Below are 21,281 nucleotides of genomic sequence, written 5' to 3'. Positions count from 1 at the left end.
TAACAGAGGAGAAACCAGAATTTAGGACTTTAGTACCGTAATACAAAATTCCACTAACTTATATTATTTCTATAGCTTCTACATTAATATTCTAATATTGATATTTTAAATCAAGAAGTTATATTTCATTCACATTTTTTATGTTTATCTTTGTTTTTTATAGTCAATGTTATAAAAACTGATAGGGGCACAACAAAAATATTTCTGCCATAAAGATTTTTTAGGCTTAATTTGTTACAGAAGAACTTGTGTATTTTTATAGTTCAATAATATCCTGTTATATGCTATCTATCACTGTCACATGTATTAATAGCTAACATTTACATACCAGGTTTCTTTTAATGGTTACCTCTGCCTTCTTACTTAAAAGGAATGAGTTGTGTTCTTATTAATAGGACCTCTCCTCAGCCTCCATGATATCCCAAAGCAAAGAGTGGTAAGTTTTTGACTTCCAAAGAGACAGACTGAGGCAGTAGGAAATAAGAGCAGGGAGTTAATTTTAAAAATGAAACAGGGTTATAGGATTCACTATTAGAACTTCTTCTTTTAGAATGGCAAACTATGTGGAAACATTTCTTAAAAGAATTAGGATTTGCCTATATTATCAGTCCTACCTTTTCCTAGGAAAGCCACTGTAAGGCCCTCTTAATCTCTACTTATCAAACCTTCCCAGCTCTGAATCACAGCACAAATTAGGAAAACATCTAGCAAACTCAAGTCACTGACAACACAGGTTGTAGCTATGACTTGTATCCTAAATAGTAATACCAAAACAATAAAGAGTAGAGTGGGAAAATGTCTACAATTTTTTTTACCTTACCTTGCATTTCTTCCCCAAGAGTTATAATCAATAATTAAATCAATAAAGGAGGTGGTAGTAGAGAAACACAGTGAAATAATACCTGACAGCCTCTGTTTTCAATTTCCATAATACATTTCTGTATCAAGAGTGGCACCATCAATCCTACATTTTCTCTTTCTACAACTTTTTGAATGTCAACACCAAATAATACTGAATCTCGATTTTTATCTAATCCATGAAGAGAATTCTCCCACTGTTCCATGAGAGTCACTTTCACATAAATAAGACCTCTAGGTTCAAGTTTGACAGCCAATTGATGTGTCTTTGTCACTCTGAATAAGGTAGGCAGAACAACAGTTCCATGACAACACACTCGATTTTTTCTTGGAGTGGGCTCCCAACTGAATACTACTAATTTCAAATGTTGTGCATTTTCAATTTCTATGTTGAAAGTGTGATCCATGTCTAAAAATGTTGTCCGACATGTGAGCAAGGCTGTTCTTGCTTTGTTTACTGAATCTACCTGAATTGCACAAAAGACGTCTTTTGAATCTATCCGAGGGGGTTTTAAATCCTCAGCCCCATAGAAATGTACACTCATGAGCCCAGATATGTGCTGTGAACACTTAGGTTGATCAGAAAAGCTATAATGTCTAAAAGCATCTATGTCTATTTCATTTTTACAACTACTTGGAATGATTTCTTTTCCTTTTCCAAATTTGTTTTCAGGTCCATGTTTGCTAGATTTAGTTATAAGTTCAGGTGAGTCTCCATCACTGAGATAACCACCTTTGCAGGAATATTTTGAATTCACAGAGGTTTTGTTCTGGTAGCTGTGCTGAGAAGATACAGTAGTATCAAGATGGTACAGGCTTATAACATTCCTCTTGGCAGCGGTGGTAGTATTCCCAGAAGGTAGAATAACAGTATGATGAACTTCTCTACAGCTACTTTTAGAAAAGGAAGGTGTACTCTCTGGACTGTTTATATTATTCCAGGTTCCCTTAACACTTAGTTTTCGACTAAATTCTGGTAACTTCTTCATTTTCATGGAAAGTTTCCTCACAGTTCGTGGAGATTTTATTTTATCTGGTAAAGACCAACTAATTGAACTGCCTTTTTTCACAGGGCTCGGGCTTGGTGAAGATGGTTCCATGATTCCCAATTCAGTTCTATTTGTAGCAGCTAAGACACCAGGACCTTAAAAAGAAAGAAAAAAGATTATAAAGTGATCATTTTCATTTCTACTTTTAGTCTTATTTTATAAATATCAACTAAACAGGTATCACATGGACAAATTCTTCCCTTGTTTCATCTTAGTGGGGAGACTTAGTAGTTCAGGTCACTCTTTATCTCCATGCTCAAGCACAATACATATCAAGGATGTCCAAATAGCTTACAGTAGAAAGAAGCTTCTTTTCTCCATCTTCCTATTCTGAAGGTTGGGAAAAAGGGTAATACAAGTACTTTTAAACATCTCCTACTGTAATACGGTCCAGTGAGTATAATTTTGAATAGTATATATCTGATGAAACTAAGAAAACTTGCTATTATAATATATTTTAACTAGAAATGTTACTATAAGAATGCTTTTCTTCTATATTTATAGTCCTCTAAAGCTAAGTGTTACCACATAGCAGTGCTGGTTTTAAAAAAAACTTAAAAACTAAACAAGTTTATAACTTTGGCAACCAAGAGCCCTTCCTTGCTCTAAATTTCTTAGACTATATCACCAAAGACTAAGCAAACTCTAGTCAGTGAGTAATTGAATTTTGATGTTATAAATCTAACTTTAAGTATTTTGACAAAAATAATATTAAAAGTAGTTTATTGTCAGTAAACTAATATTTTATTATGATTCAATAATAACACCAGCCAACACTTATTGAGCTACTCAGTACGCACAGACCCTCATTTAATTCCCATATTACTATATGAGGTAAATAACATTAGTACCCCATTACTAGATGAGGAGCCTCAGGCATACAGTTGTCAAATTCGTCCAGGATTACAGGGCTGCAAGACCACAGAACCAGGTTTGAAAGCGATGCACTGACTTTCAGAGCGTATACTCTCAAATGCTATACTTTGAGCCTCTCCATCCTCCTAAACACTTATGCCCAGTTATAGATGTTAAATTGATATTAAAGACTTTTCTCAACTATTATTTAAACTTGCACATTCCCACTAAAAAAAGAGGTTGCCAAATTTCATTTTTATATTTGTACTGTTCCTAATAAAGCAAACTAAAAATATTTTCTAAAACCTAGTATTATAAATTTAAAACTTTTCCTTTAAATAATCTAATATCCCACTTTTTTACAATTTACATTACTTTTTCAAACTCTGACTATCCTTTCCAGGCAAACATCTAATAACCTTATTATCAGATGCCAACCTATGTAAAACTATATTCCACAATCAAAATGAGGAAAAGTGTTTATTCATTTTAAAACATCAATAGACAAAATGAAGTCTTTCTTTAAAGTATTAATATTCTATCTCCTCCCTGTTCTGTATGCCCTAATCACAAAGAAGTAAGTTTCCTTTTATAAAGAGAAGACTATTTCAAGTATGCCTACTGGGCTCCTCTGGTAATAGCTAGTAAGTAATCAAGCATTTATAAACTATACAAGGCATCCCCTTATACTACAAATCACAGTACAATTTGACAGGCTTCCTATTCTAAAACATTCTACAGTAATCAAAGGCTTGTGTTAGTCTACAAACACTAATCTATTTTATCAGAGCCTAGAAAAATGACCCAGTGTATGAAATTATTCTGGATTTCATTAAATTTTTAAGGAGTTTTACATTGTGACTTTTTTTTACATATTAGATAAATAATTCCTCTTGAAGTTTTTTATTGTTAAAATTAAATATAATACATGTTAGCTAGTAGTTTCTATTGTTAGTTCATTAAACCAAAATATTTATTATATACAACCCAAAAGCTGAAATAGTACCAAATTGCACAATCATTTACAGTTAAACTACAATATACTAATCAAATCACAGAATATAAAAAGAAAATACAGAATGAAAATTCATAAATATAAAGTACCAGGGTAAAGTCAAGTGAAACCAGCATACTCCTTTAGCACCCAGAATAGTTACTATCCCTCAACATTCATTGAATCAATGAAGGAATCAACCAACCAGCCCTGCAAATTAGTAAACTTTTTAGAAATATAGAAATTATCACCAGTAGTCATCAGCCGTTAAGTTCTAGTCGTGATACTAGTAAGTGATCCTAATGAAGCAAAGGAGAAGAGAAGAGAAGAGAAGAGAAGAGAAGAGAAGAGAAGAGAAGAGAAGAGAAGAGAAAAAACATATAATGAAAGATCACGGCAATCACAATGAAAACAATCTATCAATACCTGATACCAGGAAAATTGTCAAGTACATTAGAGTGCATCAACTCCATGAAACTCAATAAAGCTTAAAAGATGATAATGCTAACCAGCAGTACTTGGGGACACAGGAGGCTAAGGCAAAAGGATCATTGCAAGTTTGATACCAGCTGGGGTTACAAAGCAGCTTAAGGCCACCCTGAACTGCATAGGAAAAACCCTGTTCCTCAATGCCCTCCCCCCAAAAAGATATTGTTAGCACTCAGGAGGCTAAGGCAGGAAATCACCACAAATTCCAGTTCAGCCTGGGCTACACAGTGAGCTAAAGGCCAAACAAACAAAAATAAAACCCAATTAACAAAAACCATCAATAATGCTAATTTACAAGTAAAAATGCAAAATGAATAACACCAAGAAAAAAAGCAAAATGAAAGTTCAATCTGACTGCAACTAGATAAAAGTCATATTCATCTGGAAGTTAGGTCAGAAACAAAGCACAACTGTTAAGAGCAATTTTTAAAATTTCATTCAGAGACTGCAGCCCTTCCAGAGGGAGAACCACCAGTGTCTCCTGATATCTGTGCCATGTTGGAACTTAGGACACTGGGAAACCAAGCAAGCAGCTCCCCTCCCTGGTAAGTGGCTGTGGTGTGGCAGACTACGGCCCCTCCAGGAAAGAACCACCAGTGTCTCCTGAGATCCACACCATGTTGGAATTTAGGATGCTGGGAAACCAAGCAACCAGCCTGCTTCCCTGCTAAGCAATAGTGAACCTATAGGTGCATGGCCTAGAGTCAAACATCCCACTTCCCCCACCCTCCTTCCCCTGTCCCCGTGTTAGCAAGTGGGAACCAGAAATCTGAGCATCTCTTAGGAGATTGACCATAGCAATATGGGGGACTTCTTTCTACCATCTCTTTGAAGGCAAATATTTTTATTACTATTTTGCTTTATTCTGACTAATGGTACTGCTCTACTCAATATTCTGTTTTGAGAAGTTTTATAATGTTCTGTATTTCATTTTATTTTGATATACATGACTGAAAGAACAACTATTGTAAGATAATGAAATATACTGTGATACCTATTACTATTATCCTGGTAACCTGCTGGGAAGTTCTGTACCGATTTCACTACACGGTCTCAGTTGGCTTTATTCTATCTTGTTCTGTTGTATTTTACTACTTTCAAAATAAAAGAAAATTTGATTAAAAAAAATAAAAGTAACTTAGCCTTAAGATGAAAACAGAATAATTTCTTATTTCCTACCTGTAAAAAGGTAAAACTCTTAGGTTTGTAAGAGTTACTCTTAGCTTATTCTGTTTTTCTGCTAAGCTTGTCTTATCTTGAACCCATACTGATCAATGGACAAAGTCTCTAAAACTGTGAGCCAAATAATTACTTTTGGCACTTCATATTTTAAAAGTTCAAATTATACCAAAGTATCAACATTAAATCTCAAATCCATTTAAAAAAAAAAATTGTCTTTCATAGGGCCAGGGATTTAGCTCAGTGGTACAAGTGCCTGCCTGGCAAGTGTGAGGTAATAGTACCAAAAAAAAAAAAAAAAAAGAAAGAAAAAGAAAAAAGGAAAATCTAAAAGTTGTCATTCATATTAAAAATACTTGTACATTAGCTTTCCTATTCTCTGATCAAATAATTACTTTGAAATTCAACCACTGTCTCTCCCAACAACTACAACTACTACAAATATTGCTAAGGAAAGTGTAGGGAGCCGAGTGACAGGCATTGCTGCCTCGATGTCTCTCTCTCTCTCCTATGGGGGCTGCGTCTGCCTACATTAACCATAATCCTCTTCTGCTTACGTCACGTATCTGGATGTGATGGTAACCCTGTTGTATTCATCTGTTTAACCTCTTCCTGTCCCAGCTCCTGCCCTTAGCCTATAAAAGGTGTGATTATTTTCTGAATAAACCGGAAGCTTGATCGGATTATTTCGTCTTGCTTTCATCTCTCTTTTGTCTCCCCTATGTCTTTTATTTAATCCCCGTTTCCCCTCCAGGAGTTCTGAACTTGTTGATGTTCTGCAGGCCGGATCAGGAAAGTAAATCACTCTAAGTAACATTTCTATCAAACTAAAAAAACAAACAAACAAACAAACAAACAAAACCACCATGGCTGCTATCACTTGTATCTAGATGTCCTCGCAAGTGGATTTTTTCAGAGGTGGCTGGATTTAAAGTGTGTGAATATGAATACGGGTGTAATACTGGAATTACTGATAATGGAAGCCCCACCCTAGGTGTAGGTGGCATCAATTTATAGGCTGGTAGCTTGGATAGAATATAAAGGGATAGAAAAAAGGGATAGAAAAAATTCTACTCTTGGATAGAATATAAAGGGATAGATAAAAAAAGGTTTGCAGCTGCAGCTTGCTGCTTCTTTGGGTTCTGCCTACCTTACCTTCCTTCTCTGTGATATGCTCCTGCCAGGCCACCCTGCCTTAGAAACAGCTGGCTATGGACTGAAGCCTCTACTAATGGTGAGATGAAATAAACTTTTCCTCCTCTAACTCTGGGTCTCAACAACAAGAAAAGTAACTAAGACAATGGTATATAAATAAACTGCCTAAATATTTCCTTTGGTCCATTTAGGATTGTGCTTGCTGGATTTGAATTACTAAAAGAACAAAAGTGAAAAAAGAAATATAAGCATCTGTCATTCCATACTTTACATTTTTTAAATGTTTGTTGGGGGAACACAAACTAGTACAACTATTATGGAAATCAATGTATAGATTCCTCAAAAAACCAAGAAAGAAATTCCATTTACTCAGCTATTCTCCTTCTAGGTACCTTCCTCAGAATTAAAGAAATAATATGACAGGGAAACATACATACCCATGTCACAGGAGTGTAATTTACAATAACTAAATCTTGGGAATGACTTATATGCCATATACCCATCAACAGATGAATGGAAAAAGAAAATGTAGTATTTACATACTACTTTATCATAACGATAGATAAACATGAAGCATTCACAGAGAAATGGATGCAATTTAAGACCATAATGTTGAGTGAAATTAGTCAAACATAAAAATTTAAGTATCTCATAGTTTCTATTACATGAAAAACTCAATATATATAAAGAGAAAAACAGAAGATAGATAAAAGAACTAGGGAGAACTTTTTCAAATGAATGGGGGCACAAGAGACAGAGGAACAGGGAAGACAGGGAGTGGAAAAAAATGATAACCACATGGGCTTCTGCAAATGGGAAGTAGATCAACAGTTACAAGGAAGGGGGGAAAAGGCTAAGGGATGAAAAACAAAAAAGAAAAAGGAAGATGGGTTTAGATGTATTATGTGCATGTACCAACTCCCCACAATAGCTGTAATCATTGTATACTGCAGACATGTACTAATAAAAAAATAAAGTACAAATAAAAAAAATGCTTGTCAGTTCTAGGTTTACAATCTGCCACAAATATAAACTAGTAGTTTTATGATAATAAATGTTGTGTCACTATATAGGTGATGGCTTTCTAACTATGTTCTTACCCTTATACCCTCTTGGTTTCTCTGCTCCATTCTGTACTCATCTTTGTGAACTGCAATCTTCTCTGATAACCCACAGTCAAAATCACTACTGCATATAGTATTTATTCTCTTCCCATCCAGATTACAAAAAACACATATTTTCTTTAGAAAATTGGTCTGCAATTAGAAATGCCCAAAGGAAAAGTTTTAAATTTCCTTCAATCCCAACACCTAGAAAACAAAAACATCAGTCATTTCCAGTACAACAATCAGTGTTTCTTTCAAAATTGTCACCATATAGTATACAGTTTTATAAATTCATTTTTTGTCTTACTCTAACATTTATTCTACCTCTCCATGTCCCTAAGTAAGATATGCAAATGAAAATAGTTTATTTGAAGAGCACAAAAACACCAACAAGTGAGAAAACTCGGGAGAAAATTCAAGGTGAATATCAAGACTGCTACCACCATGGGTAACTGCAGCTTAAAATCATGAAAAAGTTAGGGGAACAATGTAAAATATTTACTCAGAAATGTGTGCCCAAAAAGTGAGGGAGCAGGGGTAGTTGTACATCACCTCCTGTCAGCACAGCAGAGAGATACCCTGACTTCAGAGGAAGTCCTCAGGCTGGTGGGTAGAATCATGCTTCACCACTTTAAGTGTAAAGTCACAAAAACCAAGAAATATGGAAGTAAGTCACTGACAGCATCTGCTACACCCTGTATCTCTAAATATTCTGCATCATTTAAGATGCTATAAATTAAAATGACTTGTTATAAAATACACTAAGTTCATTTGACATTTACAGCCAAATGAGCCTCACGCTCTGCTACCTGGGGAGAGTAACTGTGACCAATAGGAGCACATCAGACAACTGAAGACCATCAAAAAACAAAAACCGTTAGGTTAAACAACATGAAATGCCTTTTTAAAAAATAGATTCAAAGATGCCAAACATCAGCACACATATCAACCATATATACATATGAATGACTTCAAATTTTTGATATTTTGGTTCCTTAACTAATATAGCACCTCTTATTAGCAAGGTCTTTACTTCTACTTCTTTCTTTCCTTTTCTTCCCTTCCTTTGCTCACAGACACAAAATTATAAACTAATAATCCCTGATATACTAAAAGACAACTTTTCAGCTTTGGCCAGGCCAAATACAAGCGAATGAAGGAAGGAATGAGCAAAATAAGATTTACATAAAGTATATTTTTTTCTACTCTCTATGGTTACACTCTTTCAACTAAAAGAAAAGCAGTTATTACTGGGCTGGGGAAAGGAGAGAAGAAAGAAGGGAAAGGTCTCTCTCTCTCTCTCTACATACACACACACACACACACACACACACACACACACACGATAACTATACTACTAATCTGTTAGTTCATCCAAAAGAACAGTTTGTGTTTTCATTGTTTGATTATTTTTTCATGCCTAAATCTTGTAACTTGAACAACTACTTCTAATATAACAATGTTATACATTATTTAGTGTCAATTTCTTAATTTTTTGAAATTCTGAATCAATTCTACCCTTTTTCCTGTTTTGCTGTTTTAAATTTAAAAAAGCAATTATTGTCTCAGAGGATCAACACACTAAAAAAATTACAAAACCAAGTCTATGATAAAAATAAACTGCCATGTATATAAAAAACTTATAAGCTTGAGGGTTTTTTTTTTTTGGTACCAAGTATCGAACTCACGATCTTATGCTTGCCAGGCAGGCACTTATGCCACTGAGCTAAATCCCCAGGCCCTATATGCTTGAGTTTTGTGTGTAAAAATATGTTCACTTTATACGTGAGCATAAGGAAAAGAACATAAAAAAAGACATTTATATCTAGCTTTAGCAATTATCAAAGGCTAGAAAAAGAAGAAAGAAAACATTAATGTATGATCTTTACCTGCAAAAGGAGATTTCAATATGGGGCTGTCCTCCACCATCATATCTTCTTGTGTCTTACGTCCTAGCCTTTGCGTGTGCTGTGTCACAAATTCTGTAGAATGGATGAAATTTGTAGGATTCATTTCATTTAACTGCATGGTCTGAATATCACCCATGTGTTCGGAAGAACACAACAAATCTTCAGTATGCTGCTCTGCTTTCATTAGATCACTATCAGAAAGTATGCTCAAACTGGTCACAGGAAGCTTTAGGGTACCAGGGTTTGCCTCTCCAAAACTCAAAGCACTTGACATGCCAAGGTCATCATCCTCAGGAATAGGATTGTACCATATTTCTCCTTCATCATCTGCATCATTTTCCTCATTAAAATCTATAGAACAGTTTCTTGACAATGAAGAGTCTGTAGCATTACAAACCATATATGTACAATATTCTTCAGATGATTTCAGGAAAGGTTGTGATAGTTGATGGTAAGGTGGAGACACAGGTGAGACGGATAAATTGCTTCTATTGTGGTATTTTTTATTTTCTTCTTCTGGATTAAGAGCTCTTAGACTACTCTGATAGAGCCAGTTGCGTTTTTTTGAAACAGTGATGCTGTTCAGTGGTTTATGACCTGTGAATTCTATGTTATCCTTCAGATCTTCAAGTTCTCTTCTCTTCACTGAAGAGCCATAAACATCTTCCAATAAATCTATTTCAAAGAAGAAAAAAAAGGTATAATGCCTGATTCTCTAAGAGAGTTATTAAACTTCAGTTATTAAAGTATTTTTAAAAGAATGAAAAAGAAAAATAATATTACTCACATTCACCAATAAAATCTAACAAAAAACTGATTGTCTTTCTAAATATGATTTCTATTACTCAGAAATTAGTCTATTAGTACAAGTCTCAGAATTTTGAGCTTGACATGTGCCTTACAGTACCCTACCCTAAGCAAAATATACTTTTTAGAAACTTTATATAGAATGCTTTGTATATAGTATACCTTTAATAGTTGAATAATTTTCAACTATTTAAAGGACCAGAAGTCATCAGAAAATATAATAGTCTTATCTTTATACACAAAGATAAACTTTCTACAACAAAAAAATATGCCTTATTAAAATTTCAACATAACACAGGTTTCTTAAATATACAGCAAGTATATTATACAGAGTTTATAAGTAGTATCTTATACAGAGTTTGAGTTATAAATACCTAGGGTAAAAATAAAAATAAAATTCTCTAAAGGAGGTCTAGATTAGAACCAAACACTCCATCACCTAGTAAGACAACACAGCTATACTATCATTGGCTGAAGATAAATTTTAGCAACAGGTAAACATGAACAAAATAATAAGTGCCTGCCTTGTAAGCAGGCAGTTGTGAGTTCAATCCCCGGTACCGATATAAAAGAAAAAGAGAAAAAATAAATTAAAAAAAAAAAAATGAAAACATGAACAAAATAATTCTTGCCCTTAAGAAATTCATAATTCAATGTGAGACATCAGGTACTTATATATATATATTTGGGTTTCCAAGGAGTTGCATAAAACAGGATTCAATGACAGAAATTAGCTAAATATCTGTCCACTATAATAATAAATTCACTGCATACAGATAATGAAAAGTCAGTTTTTAGAAATCTAAGATCATGTCAAGTTTGTAAATTAGGGAATTATGGTCTTACACTACTTTGAATAGGTATATATGGTTCATTTACCTTAGTGCTACAGCAAATAAAACATGTTTTAATAAAAAGAGAGGTAAACACAATAAGCTATGAGTAACTCAGTAACATTCAAAAAATTGTTAGTTACCACCCTTTAACTAACCAAAACAACCTCAAACAAATTGAAGTTCAAGTTCAGCTAATTCCAGGTGCAAATATCAGTAGCAAATGAAGTGCCAATGAACTTCTATGATGTTGGCCATTCATTCACTAGACAAATAAGTGACTATTACAGTATACGCCAGGTAGAAGAGACAAAGCAATAAGAAATTACACCAATCCTATGAAATGAGTATGATTATACCATAAGCTTCAAAGAATATGCAAAATACAGTCAAGAGCCAGTAGCACAGTACCCAAAATTAAGCCTTTCTAATACTAAAACCCACACTGTCAATCTTCTTCCCACACTATGCTACTCATTAACAGTTGGAAAGCAGGCAACCCTCACAGGACAAGGAATAGTATCAATCTGTTTTACTATATGTTTAGATACACTGAAAACTATAAAATAATATTCAGAAAAATCAAGTAGCTTGCCTGAGACCACCACTGATAAATAAAAGAGGCAGCACTTAAAACTCTTCTGACTCCTTGGCTACTACTAAGAGATGTCCATCTTCTCTCTCCGGGACTTAACATACAAACATATAACAGATACTCAATAATACCTTGAACTTATTTAGCTTAATTAACGAAAACCTGAAGATTTTGGTTATATCTTCTTTACAGTTAAAATTCACAAATAAAAATCACTCTCATGCTCAGGAACTACTGAAGCTTTTGGGTTCTCAGCAATCACATGCTTTTGCCAAGAGCACTGCAATCTAAATATATTTCATATTCAAACCTTATTTACAGGCATTTCAGACCTACACAGGATATTATTTATATGTAGTTTTGACACAATTATAAATTTGAAGCAAGAAAGTATAAAATTATGTAATTCACAATAATTAAGGACCACATCTTATTTTTATCTTATTCTCAGAAATCTCTTATAGCACTCAAAATTTTGTAGCATTAGACGTATTACTTTGAGAATTACCAGAATTTTTTTAGATATTATACACTATAAGTGATTCTTCAGACATTCATCTACTTGTATTACATTCCAAGAGACTGTAGTAAGAAAAATAAATCTACTAGCACCTCATATTTAAGCAAGTGGACAGACAGCCTTATAAAAATAAGTAATGAAAGTGTAATACTAAAAGGAAAAATTACACTATGAGATATACTACAGCTATTTTTAATAAAACGATAAAAGCATGAAACTATGTACGTTAGTTTCAGGCTGATTACTATCACCTTATTTCAAAATGCTTGATGCTCACCAGTGCCTGCCTGGCAAATGCAAGGTCCTGAGTTTGATTTCCGGTAACAAAAGAAAAAAAAAAAAAAAAAAAACATGCAAAATACATAATGCTGAAGTTTAAGTTTAGAGATAAACAACTACATTATGATTTCTCATAAAAGTCAAGCTTACTGAGTTTTTAAAAACTAACTGAGTTATTAAAGATGAATTAAACATTATTCAAGACAGGGATACATACATATATGAGGGCATAAGTAAAAACAAAGACAACTTTGTAAAGTTGCAAGGCAAAGATGTCTTTATTCTCTTGAAAAGTCTGTATATATGCTTTGCTCTAATTTTCAGTTCTAATTAAAGCCATTTTGTTTTGAAAATATAAGAGAATTTAAAAGAGGCAGTTTCTGCAAAATTCTTCACTCAGAATACTCTACACAGTGAGGAACTTTTCAAGCCAATTTTGTTTTCCCAACCATTATTTCATAAGAAGTCTACATGTACTACTATTACTGAAGTTTCTTTTTTATTTTTTTAAAGTTAATGGGGATTGGGGCTGGGGAGTTAGCTCAGCGGCATAAGCACCTGCCTTGCAAGCAGGTGGTCGTGAGTTCGATCCTTGGTACCGATAAAAATGAAAAAGACAAAAAAAAAAAAATTAATGGGGATTAAATCAGGGCTTTTTTATGAGCTATACCTCTGGTCCTCTTTATTTATTATTTAACTTTGAGATTGGGGGTATCACTAAATCAATGAATGGCCTAGGTTGAAGGTCAAACTTGGAACCCTCCTGCCTCTGCCTCCTAGAGCACTGCAACTTTAGGTGTGTGCCACCATACTTAGTACTCACTACTAAACATCTAACTTAGTGCCTTCTGTTTAAAAGCATCAGCAACTAAAAATTATATATTTCAACTATGTGCAGCACCTAACATCTTTTCATCATTTTAAGGTTTCCACTACAGAGCCTGACAGTGGCATACACCAATAATCCCAGCCATTAGCAGACAGAGGCAGAATATCAAATTCGAGGTCACCCTGGACAATTTTAAAAGGCTCTGTTTCAAATAAAATATTAAAAAAGTACTAGGGGCTGGGGAATGGTGGCACATGCCTATAATCCCAGCACTTGCGAGGATGAGGCAGGAGGATTTCTGTAAACTTAAAACCAGCCTGGATTGCATGAGACCTTGTGTCAAAAAAATTTTTTTTCAAAAAAAGTGCTGGGGATACAATCTAGTGGTAGAGTGCTCTTAGGTTCAATTCCTAATATAAAAAAACTAAATAAAAATATCCTTAAGAGCATCATGTATTTAAATCTATGCTAAAATTTATGTATTTATGCACATACATGTTTTTCCCCAAATAAATCTATAAGGAAGAAAGGTAAAATGAATAGGAAAAAAGCACTTTTCCTCTTTCTCTTTTCTATCAATAAAAACTACCAATAAAAATTCTTAGGCTCTTGTTTTTGAAAAGCAGAGAACTTTCAAACTGTTTTCAGATGCACAAAAGTAACAAGGAGGAGCAAGAGAAAGAATATAAAAGAAAAGATGAGCAGAATAACTAAACATCCCTAAGTGGGGGGATCAGGTACTCTAGCTCCATTCCCAAAGCTCAAGGCAGTACTCTTCAACTTCTAATCTTCTCACCCTCCATCTAGAATCCTAATGGTCTGTGGTAAGCGGTATTCTCTCAAAGCCTGCTTGTATTCCTGTAATAGCTAAGCATCAGGCACAATACCAAATGAATCATCTTTTTTTATTCTCTCAACCTAAGGACTGAGGCCACACAAAGTTCAGTAACTTGTCTAAGGTCACAAGACACCTGGTAAGCAGTAGTCTAATAAGAGACCCAGAATCTCCATTCTGCTCACCACTATGTCCTCTTGCCTTGCAGATTCTGAAGCCTAACACTTATTGCTGCAAGATGAGACCAACCTTAAAGGAACTACTCAAAATCATATATTATAAGCATTAAGTATTAACTCACACATATAAGAGTGGAACAGAAAAACTCAAGTGCTTTGTTCTAATTAGGGCTAGTGTTTGTGTAAGTATTGGGACAAGGTAGAATGCATTTTTAAAATTTTGAGAAACATAACTCTAAAAGTTTACTACTCAAAAGTGTGGACTGCCAAATAATACCATCCATCTATACTGGAAATTTCTTGAAATGCAGAAGCTCAAGTCTCAGACCACAATGAATCTGCATTTTAACATAATTTTCAAGGGCATTTATATGCTTTTTAATTTTGAAAAGCACATTTCTTAAACAGTGAACAATAATTTATAGAGTAGCAAGGGCCTAGAAAAAAAGCCTTTGTAGTTCTTAGAAATCACTGACTAAACAGCACAGGACTTCAAATCAACACAACACTATGTTCTGTTAAATTTGTAATTCTCAAAGTTTTCCAGTCACCAGCAACTGCAATGTTCTATGGCACTCTTCCAAAGCAATTAAAAAAAAAACAAAAACACCAAAACTGCACTTGCTACCAGGACCACAGCACTCTCTTAGAGAGTGATTTAAAACTTTAAGACTGTCCACAATTACATGCCTATTGTTACTGACAGTGAAGTGGCTCAATCCAGAAAAGATGATATATCTCATGAGAGTTCAGAGCTACAAATATTTGAGAAAAGTGAATGGCATTCTGCACTATAATACCATGACCACTTAAAATGGATACAATCATACCATTTAATTAATACTACACTCAAAGAATTGCCTAAAATTTTTAGGGAAAAATATTAGTACACTACATACCTAAAACTTCTTCTTTCATAGCTTATGTGGAAAATGAAACCATAGTAAACTAATTATTTTTTAAAGAAATAAGAAGCTGAAACAAATTAATACTAAATATATGGCTGTGAACTATATGCTAATTCAAACTTATTTATAAAGATTTATAATGAAGTATAGTTAGCAAATAAAGAGTCCTTCATAATCTTAGGCTTGTAGAAACTTGACAATATTTACTATACATAATAACTTTAGATTTCCTAAATAACCACCTCAATTAGGAACAAATTGGCCAATCTGCAAACACTACATACTTAAGTGCATCAAATCACTGGTATTATAACACTATCCAAAGTTTTAATGGTTTTTAGTGGGAACCAGAAATCAAAAGATTCCACATGTCATATGGTCTCAAAAATTCAAACTACATAGTAGTGTAGATTATTTATCTCTATCCTGTTATACAGTTAGTCTGTATTATAAATCCAAATGTAATTTTATTTTGAAAGAAAATATGTTCATATATATCATACAGAAAAATGTAATATAAACACTTTAGGATAGTCGTCTCCAAATGTACTGCTTCATTTGGACTGCTCCAATTTTTTTGAAAACATAATTTTTATTTACTTCTTCATTGCTAGAGTTTGAAGCCAGTTCCTTGAGCATGCTCAGCAGAGTCTATCATAGATCTACAGCACCAGCCCAAAAACATGATTGCAAAGTAGAATTCAAGTAACATCAATTTGAAATAAAATAAGGTAAAGGTTTAAAATGGATACAATTTTTTAAAAAATTTTAAAAACCTGTCCCAAGATTCCCTCATTTTCTTTGCGGAAGTTATTTACTCCTTTAATGTATGAAAACCCATCTCCTCAGCCCACGCAACTTAATATAATTTATTGGATCAAACTTCTCCAGAACTTTGGAGTCACTTTGACCTTATGTAAATAGGAGTTCTGGGATCATGAGACCTGAGTCTGAATCAACACAACAGTTTGAATTCATAAACCAGGTGACAGACCTTCGGCAAACTACTTAACTTCTATGTTCCTTTTATGGCTATAGTTAAATGACAGCTGTGATATCTCTTTTAGGGTGAGTACAAAAAATTATAGAATAACCATGTAATGTCTCCTGAATGGTCTTAGTAAAACCCACTAACTCATGAAAATTGTTTTTTAAAAAAACTCTCCAAATCTGTATTACATATATAAATACTAAAAATTATTTTCATGCCTCCTAAAAGATAAATTTGTGATTTGAAGGGAAGTAACATCTGAAAAAGTTTACACTATTACTGAGGATAGTAAAAGCCATCAAATGGTAAACATTTTACCATTGCTACAAAAGGTAGAAAATAGTTTACTAAAGTTACACAGATTTTTGCTATGGATAAATTGCAACTATCATACAAAGAATCAAATGAGTCTAGATCCAGGAAGGTAAAGATACTGTGACAATAAAATACAAATGACTACAGATACTCCTGGAAATGCATATTCTTAAATGGGCACTTGGTATAAAGTGTACCTCTTCTCAAAGGCATTCTACTGTTCCTTTTATTCAGGTGAAACAATACTTAAAACAATAAAACTTGACAGGTAGGTACTAGAGATTTACAGATTCAAGAAACTTTTCAACTTAGCATACACTTTAAATAAACCTTTTGATTTATCCTCTTTGACTATAACTTTTGTGAACTTTGTTCCTCCTCACTGTTGTGAATTTATTGGTTAAAGTTAATTTGTATTTACCTGGTCCCTGAAATTTGTACTTCTCATCAGAGAAACTGTCAAATCTCATGAATAGTTTTCATATTTTAGCATTAAAAGCTATTACTGACATGTAGGTCTTAGGTTCACTAAAAGTTTTAATATCTAAGAGTGGAATTCAAAAGGCCATGTCACTTTGGCTATTTCTTGTAAGAAGAAATTTTTTATATTCACAACATAATTAGATTTCCAGAATTGATAACCTAAACCTTTAATGATAATTAAAAATTATGCACATGCAAAATAAGGAACAATCATATTTTAAGGACAAATGCACTTTACAAAAAGCTTTTATTATAAATAGTCTTTACTCAGTTTTATGACTTTAAGAGTTCGTACTTCCTTAAAAATTACATGAGGAATATTTTTCTTTTGATTAATATACACCAACAGCCTTGGTTTTCCACTAAAAAGATTACTCACTTTTGCTGGGGTTTGTTGGAGGAAGGACGAAGATGTGAAAAGCTATCTTGACTAAAAAGAAATCTTATGTCACCTCTGACTTGTTTTGATTTTGGTTGCATGTATGTGTTTCTGCGTAAGAGATTGGGAGAAAGAAGAAAAAAGGAGGGTGTAATAAGTAAAATGACAGTTTACGAAGCCTATAAAATCCACCTTGGATCAAATTCAAATTCACAATCTCCACAAAGGTCTCCGGATTTGCCTAAAGCTACAGAGAAAAATCAAGTCAGCACCTCCCATCTCCAACCCTGTGGTGAACTTAACCTTTACTCAATAATTGCACTAAGGGAGTAAGCATTCTGGCTCTCAGAGAAGAAAAAGCAAAACACTGATTCTTCGTGCCACTGTCAAAAAAGAAAAGAACTGTAAAAAGAAAGAAAAAAGAAGAGAAGGAGGAAAGAAAAAGGAGAGAAGACGGAAGAAGGAAAGCAGGGAAAACAGGAAGGAAAAAGAAGAGAAAAAGGAAGGAGGAAAAGAGGGAGCAAGAAAAAGAGAAAGGCGAATGCATAGCATTCCCTTTAACAGACCACTTAACAGACCAATTACTCAGGCACAGTCATTTTTGGAGCACATCTTACTAAGACAGAAGTCCGGCTCGCGTGTCGGCACAGTGACCGCGAGGTGTCCTACCTGTCAGTGTGACTCTTTGGTCTGGAGGCAACGAGAGGCCGTGGTTTTCCTGCACTTTCAATGGGCTCGCATTCGCAGAGGCTGCCGGTGCTCCCGGGACTTTCGGAGCTGGCCCGCGGGCGCGACCCTTCATTCCCAAGGACAGCAGGCGCCCTTTGTACATCCACTTCTGCAGCTTCCCAACCGTCACCGCAGGTGGCCTGAGGAAGGGGGGCCCCTCGGGACAGTCGTCTTTGCCGCTGGCTACCACATAGGTGCCCGCAGGATCCCCGAATGGGCTTCGCGAGGGGCGGCCGGGCTGGCGAGTGCCGCGACGCAGGAGGTCGGCGGGCTCTGTCGCCCGGGCGCCGCCGCCCCAGCTCCAGCCGTCCATCCCGCCTCCACGTGGCGGGGGCTCGTCCCGGTCCCCGCGCGCGCCGCACCTGATATAGCTGTCGCTTGGCCACCGCTGGAAGGCTGGCAGCTTGGCATCCACCTGGAGACTCTCAAGACTTCTGCTGCGGGACAGCCGCATCCGAGGACAGCGCAGCCCGCCGGCCCCCGACTCCCGCAGAGGCGACCAGGGCGGGGACACCTGTTGCCGGGGGCAGTCGCCGCCTCCCGGCTGCAGGGCCCGGCGGCAGGCGCGGCGCTGGGCGGCGCCGCGGGGAAAAGGCGGCAGGCCAGCAGCCCGGGCTCCCGCGGGGCTGCCGCGATCCGCCGAGCCCAAGCCGCCCCGCCGCGTGCCCGAGTCAGGGGGCAGGTCATGCATGGCCCGGATCAGCAGATAATAGGCCTCACGCAACTGGGTCCGCAGCCTGCCCGTCTCCAGGCGGCAGCCCTCCGCCCCCGGGGAGGAGCCCGCCGGCCAGGGAGGCGGGGGCCGCCGCTCCGCCTCCGCCCCCTCAGGCGCGGGCCGGGCCGCGGGCCAGGCGCTGCCGGGCAGGTTCTCGTAGTAGTCGGCGTCGGCGTCCGCACCGTCCTCCTCCTCCTCCGCGCTGTCCTCCGAGTAGGGCGCAGAAGCGCGAGCGTGGCCCTGGGGGGCGGCCTCCTGCCCGCCGAACCACCCTGGCCCACGAGCCCCCCGCCGTCCCGGGGCCCCAGGCGACGGCGGGGGAGGCTCTGCGCTCCGCCGGGCGCCGCCAGCCTGCTCCCGTCGGGGGGAGCCCAGGGCGCCCCAGGTGTCTCCTTCGGCAGCCGAAGAGGCCGCCGCCGGCGCCGTGGCAGAGCCGCGGGGACCCCGCCTCTCTCGGAGTCTCGAAAGGGTCCTCCTCAGGGGGTCAGCCATCCCCTCCGCCTCAGCAGCCGGGCTGCCCGCCGCGGGGAGAGGTCGGAACGCCGCTGTGGAGAACGCAGCACTCGAGGAGGCGGCGGCGGCCCCCCATGACCGGGGCTGGCCCTTGCCGGCTCCTCACATACTTGGCATAACTCCGCCGCGGGAAGGGTGGGGGAGGGCGGCGGCGCCGCAGCGCGCATGCCCCGGAGACCCGGGCCGCGTCGGACGGACGGGGCGTGCGGGCCGTCGATTTGCGGCCCCGGGTGGGCGCGCAGCTCAGGTGCGGGCGGGCAGGCGGGACGGGCCGCGGGCTTCGAGATTTGCTCACCGTGTGCGAGGTGATACGGGGAGCAGGGAAGCGTGGAGGCGGGGAGGGAAAGGACAACAGCGAGCGGGAAGGTGAGTCTAAACCTGGCAGCCGGGAGGTCGTAGGTGAGGAACCTGGGGGAAAGGACAGCGCCCCCGCAGCCGCCACCTCGGCCCCCCACCAGCCCTTGCCCAGCGCCACCGCGGCGCGAGGCGTAGCTTGCTTCCAGCAAGTCCCAGCTTGAGGGAAAACAAAGATTGTTTTACCAAGTGTGAGTACAGTTGTATCTTGGTGCAGTGTGTTCTACAAACGCTCTGATCTTATAACTTCGCCAGGAGGGAGCTGGCTAGTTAAAGTTTACAGCAATTCCTTTTCAATAAGGAATCCTTTTGGCAAAAGAAAAAAAATCATCATCAGTGACTGTTAAGTCTTTCTCTCTCTCTTTTAAAAATTTAATACAGCAACATTCTTTTCTTTTTTGTACCGGGGATCGAACTCAAGACCACGCGCTTGCAAGGCAGGTGTTTATGCCGCTGAGGTAAATCCCAGGCCCTGCAACAATATTGTTACAACAACCAATACTTGTGAAATAGAGCCACAAATATCCTAGTTTGCAGCTTAAATATAAATAAGTTAATTTTAATTCAAATAGTAGATTTAGAAACAACTGAAAATGAGAAGCAGTGTAATTCGAAACTACCAACTCTCTCCCCAAAATATGACATCTCACGCAGCAGTATTCAAATAAAATACCTCACATTGATGCCTACTAATTAACTTATTAGTAATTGCTAAGAATCAATGTTATCACTATCCGTGATTCCATAGCTATAATTTTAAAACTTCACATATTGAAAAGGACCTTTTTGCTACTCTGATATACTAAAGCTTGCACTTAGTAGGTCCTAAGAAGTATTTGCTGAATAAATGCAGGCACTAGTGGATAAAAGAAAATAAGCTAGCTCTAACTTACCTTATTTCCAACTCTTATTTCCCTGTGTTAGTTATAGTGTCTTCATCAAAGGCTCAGGCTCTAAACTTCCTTTGATCTATAGTACCCAGTCTCTCTGCCTCCTGAAATGATTTTACCTGCATCTGTATTTGCAGAAACCTTACCAGTCCTTTATATTCACTTGCCTTCTTTCCTGTGAAGTCATTTCCAAACTCCCAGATGAACATGACCTCAAATTCTTCCAAAGTCCAACTGTACTTTGTTCCTGTCCAGCTCCACAAAACAGACAAATTAACCTCAGTACTACCCAGTCATAGTGTATTTAAGGTTGTTTATTTTACACGGTTTGTACACATGTTCTATCTTTCTTATAAAAGTATTTAAAAACTCCCTAAAGCCAGACTAATTCTATTTGACTAACATATGCTTCACAAAGTGTAAATAAGCATCTTAACTACTGTATATGATGAATATATATTTTATTTAATATGAATTCCAATTTAGAGAAAACAAATGGCTTTAATTTCCAGTCTATTGCCTAACTCTCCAC

General features: G+C 37.3%; 1 protein-coding gene across 6 annotated transcripts in view; it reads right to left on the bottom strand.

Moving 5' to 3' along the window:
• Syde2 (synapse defective Rho GTPase homolog 2) overlaps positions 1–20,959 on the bottom strand; it is a 59,180-nt gene extending 38,221 nt beyond the window's left edge. For 2 of the 6 annotated variants that reach the window (XM_063257473.1, XM_063257465.1), the window contains exons 1-3: positions 18,218–20,958; positions 9,575–10,270; positions 903–2,002 (exon numbers count right to left, since the gene is read on the bottom strand). In XM_063257473.1, the coding sequence (XP_063113543.1) occupies positions 903–2,002; positions 9,575–10,270; positions 18,218–19,484 (3,063 nt within the window). In that variant the 5' untranslated portion in view covers positions 19,485–20,958. Of the gene's footprint in view, positions 1–902; positions 2,003–9,574; positions 10,271–18,217 lie in introns of all 6 variants that reach the window. The other 4 variants (XM_063257455.1, XM_063257463.1, XM_023561298.2 and 1 more) reach the window with 4 other exon arrangements.
• Between the last annotated feature and the right edge of the window lie 322 nt (positions 20,960–21,281).

This window comes from Cavia porcellus, unplaced genomic scaffold, assembly GCF_034190915.1.
Source record: "Cavia porcellus strain 051 isolate PalLab524CR breed Dunkin Hartley unplaced genomic scaffold, mCavPor4.1 scaffold_1, whole genome shotgun sequence".
In the NCBI taxonomy this organism is placed as follows: Eukaryota; Metazoa; Chordata; class Mammalia; order Rodentia; family Caviidae; genus Cavia; species Cavia porcellus.
This window is presented reverse-complemented; position numbering and strand designations above follow the sequence as displayed.